The 4,197-nt window shown below is 34.2% G+C and overlaps 1 protein-coding gene across 1 annotated transcript in view; it reads right to left on the bottom strand.

Annotated features, from left to right (window-relative positions):
• Window positions 1–3,366: 3,366 nt before the first annotated feature.
• The window catches only part of LOC112504363 (aspartyl protease AED3-like), a 5,102-nt gene continuing 4,271 nt past the window's right edge, over window positions 3,367–4,197 (bottom strand). The window contains exons 2-3 of the mRNA XM_025108303.1: window positions 4,163–4,190; window positions 3,367–3,854 (exon numbers count right to left, since the gene is read on the bottom strand). Coding sequence (XP_024964071.1) covers window positions 3,505–3,854; window positions 4,163–4,190 — 378 coding nt within the window. The 3' untranslated portion in view covers window positions 3,367–3,504. The remainder of the gene's footprint in view (window positions 3,855–4,162; window positions 4,191–4,197) is intronic.

A 4,197-nucleotide genomic window follows, 5' to 3' on the forward strand; every position in this document is an offset into this window, starting at 1 on the left:
AGACATTATTGTAAAAAACAACATATTAGCTAAATTATATGAAACTGTTTGAAAAAGTGTTCTATAAAAAGATATGTTCATATGACACTTCTCAAAAGTGTCTTAAAGTAACTAATACGACGTTGTGTATTAAAAGTGTTCTAAAAACTTGTTAAGACGTCCAAAAGACGTTCTATGAACTTATTACAACACTTGTAAATATGGTGTTTTATTGTTTGGTTCTATAAACTCAAGTCTTATAAAACGGTTTATTGGAACACCTTGAAATTGTTGGTGTCCTATAAACCCAAATCCTTCAAACTTCTTTGATATAGAAGACCTGGATAATTATGATATTCTCTTCAGAGATCAATATAACATTCCAATGATACCCATTTCTCTTACCGATATGATGATCTCTTCTCCTCATCTGCCTATAGATAAGGATGTTGAGTACCGAGAAATCTTAGCAGAGTTTTTGGATTTCATGCCTGAAAATGATATGTCAACTGTGGAGAAGACAAGTTCTAAGCCTAAAGATATTATTGGTATTGGACCAGGACATTCAAATGATAACAATTTAATCTACAGACATGGAGTACTTGTTTTACACATGTTTTATACGTAGAACCAATCAAGGACGTCAAGAAAAAAAGAGTTACCATTGACATGATGCCTCTGTTTCTTTCAGATGCTCACAAGCTGGTCTGACTATTTTTACTTCTACAATTCACGTGCCTCGTCACATGCTGGTGAAACATAAAAAGTTTTATTCAAATTTCAGTTTGATAACTAAGTTATAAGTCACCTTGATCCAAGTCTTTTAAAAGCTTTAGTTTTAGTTGATTCCCCAAATAAACAAATTGTGAATTTTTGGTGATTACAAGATACTATATTTATGACATGTAACATAACATTAAACGAAAATTAATTTATAGGTATATTGATCATTTTGACGTTATACATGTCGAGGATAGTGTTTATACACTTTTTCATGCAATTTGGTGCTTACTTGCTTGATTAGATTTAACATTATACTATGCTGAAAATTAACATGTTTGTATAGTTACTAATACAATTTGGTATTTTGTTACATAAGACAATGCTAATGAATGAAAAGGAAGAAGAATAGAATTCGATAATCATTGAGAGGCATCATTTGGCTATAGCCTAAATATGTTTGATTTTGTCAGTTACATATGAAGAGGCTAGGGGAGATGATCACTTCGAGGGTATATGTTCCTTATGTTGTCCAAAACGTCGTGGACCACCTTGTATTATCCGGGAAATGAGATAAGTGGTTGATTTTTTTCGTAGTTTCTGCTAGCATCGTTTTTAAGAGAGAATGACAGAAGAAATTTTGTTGTTTGTACGATTGTTTTGGAATTTTGGATATGTGAAAATAGAGTTAAATGTTCATTTTTATGATGCAAGTAGTCATTGGACATGCGACACACTTCACATTTTATACGTTGTTTACTTAATGACGTCTTGTCGTTAATGATGAAAACTTGTATTTGAACTACATCTTTTATTATGAAGAGTTGTCTTTTGTTTATATTTGTGTCTTTTGATTCATCATATACAAGTGTATTGGTATCCATAGAACTCAACAAAAAACATAAAATCCCTTTCAAGCATTTAATGGATGTCCGTAGTCGTTTCATTGATTTGATTGTCAAGTACAAGGTTTAACCTCAATCTAGCCATAGATGCTCGCCATTTTTTTCGCTGTATTGCAGCGGCTACATAACCAGTTAAATGAAAATGAGAGGATTTGATAGTTATTTTATCATTTTTTGTATTATTTTGATTAAAAACAATACTCATTTAACAGTTGGATGACGTGATTTATACATTTTCCACGTTGTTTTAGTTGTAATAAATTGATTTAAAAGTTGAATGATGGGACGTATACATTTTTATGATAGAATAACAAGTTTAGAGGTTGTTTATTATCTTTTTGTTAAGATTTGCATGGAGTAAGGTTAATTAACGTAAACCCTAAATGTAAACTAGAATACAAAAACGGCCAAATTACGTATTAAAATCATATATGATTTTACATTAATGGTCGAAAAAGGTGTTGTTGGCGACTTTGGCCGCATCTTCAGGCTGTGGGTCAAAGTCGCATGAATCACATGTGATTTTGTATGTGATGTTAGTGTAAAATCATATGCGATTCGACCATTTTCTTATATTTTTAAATAAATATCATTCTCATTTGAACTCGACTCTATATATGCATAGTTGTATCTATATACATTGTATGTATGTATCTATTTATGAATCATATATTACACATCTAAGAAAAGTATAGACCAAAATCTTAATGTGTTGTTACTTGGTATGTTTAATGTATATGGACATAAAAGCATAAACTCAAAAGGTGTATCTTATCATTAACTTCCATCATGATTTTAGGTTGAACTAAAAACTATTGGGTCAACGTACTGTTATTACTTAGATACATAAATCTAATTTCATTTGTACTACGATATTAAATTGAAACAATACCAGAAATTTATATATATAATCAACATATATATATGTATAATTACAGATGAAAAACGACAATGAAATGAGTAAGAATTTGATTACTAACTTGATTATGTTGATGTGAATCCAACACAGAACGAGTGTAAAATTGAGGCCTGTAGTAGCAGTATCCTTAGACAGAAATTCGTCCGGTGAATTGGACGTCTATCTAGAGGATACAACAATATGTTCAAGAAACAAACTTGAACCCATCGAATCGATTATCTTCCAGGAATTTTCTGTATATGAGATCGATTAGAACAGAGAGGCAAAAAACCCAGGAATTTTCTGTATATGCATCCAAAAAATGAGAATTTGAGGGAGTATATGTAGTATACCTTAACTGTCGGGTGACGATAGCTGTCGGACAGAGCCAAGCCTCGGAGCACCCTGTTTCCTGCGCTAATGTTATCAAGAGACCCCAAGAGCCTCAAGGCCCTCTTGATATTTAATATGTATTGGATCCAACTAGATAGTTAAACAATTTAACACTAGGTATGGTCTTAGTAATATAAGGCACTTGAAAATTTGAGATTTGGTCTATGTGGGACAAACCAAATACCCAACACGTATTGCATTGGGCCACTGGTCATTATAGTTAAAATTAGTCGGTGAGCAAAAAAACTAAAAATAGGGGAACTGAAAACGAAAACGAAGCGTATAATGCTAATTTAGTACATAATCTGTACCAAATGAACCGTGAAATGAAATTGATGCAAAGTCATCGTCGATACGTCCAGAATTCAGTCGAAACAGATATCGTACATTTAGTTGACCAAAAATCGAACGCCGTAAAATCACGAAAAATTGAACAAAAAATAAATCGAAGACATACTCAAGATGACATGTATGGGAACACGCTTAAAAGACCCTTCTTGATTCCGACAAGTCACTTACAAAAGTGAATAAATAGTACAGTTTAAGCATACACATAAATAATTAAGACGACATACATGCAATACAAGTGACGACTAATTGTCACGTGACTCATGAGCAGATCTCACGTGATATCCCCAGCCTGGAGTTGGGTATGTCGAATACGATCCGATGGTTCTGCTGCTGCATATTGGCGATGACGTTGAGGGCCGGTGACGATGACATGGCGAGACAGGTGGTGGCGCCGGAGGAGCTGTGGATCAGGAAGTTGTCTTGCGGCAACGACATGTTAAGTCCCGGGAACATGAACGTCATTGTTGGCACTTGTTTCCCTATCGGGATCGTGTAGCAGGTGTCGAACCCACCAAGTGACGAAACTACTGCTGTTTTACCCATCCGCCTTCGGAACTCGTCTCTCACTGCAGTGTACGCTCCGTCCACCAGCCTCGTGAATACGGTCCCTGAAAAATTCGACCTTTAAATTGATACATTTTATGGTATTTTATGATCAAAATGATAGATTTAGAAAAAGAAGCAAGTAATTTGTGTAAAAATTTGTGTCAATTTAAAATTGTTAAACAGAATTTAGGGAAAAAGTTGATTATCGGCAATCCAACTAGCCCCACATGAAACCTGCCTCCAAGCCAAGGATACCAATATAATAGGGCTTTTTTTTTTAACTCACTCAGCAACCGGGGATGGGGGTGTGTCTTGTATTTGGACAAATTCGTCTTATGAATCCAATTTGTTTGAATTTCGAGAGAATTACCTGAATCGATGATGGTGCCACCACCAGTGTTTGGG

The sequence above is a fragment of the Cynara cardunculus genome, unplaced genomic scaffold, assembly GCF_001531365.2.
Source record: "Cynara cardunculus var. scolymus isolate 2C unplaced genomic scaffold, CcrdV1 Un_Scaffold_5337, whole genome shotgun sequence".
Lineage (NCBI taxonomy): Eukaryota > Viridiplantae > Streptophyta > Magnoliopsida > Asterales > Asteraceae > Cynara > Cynara cardunculus.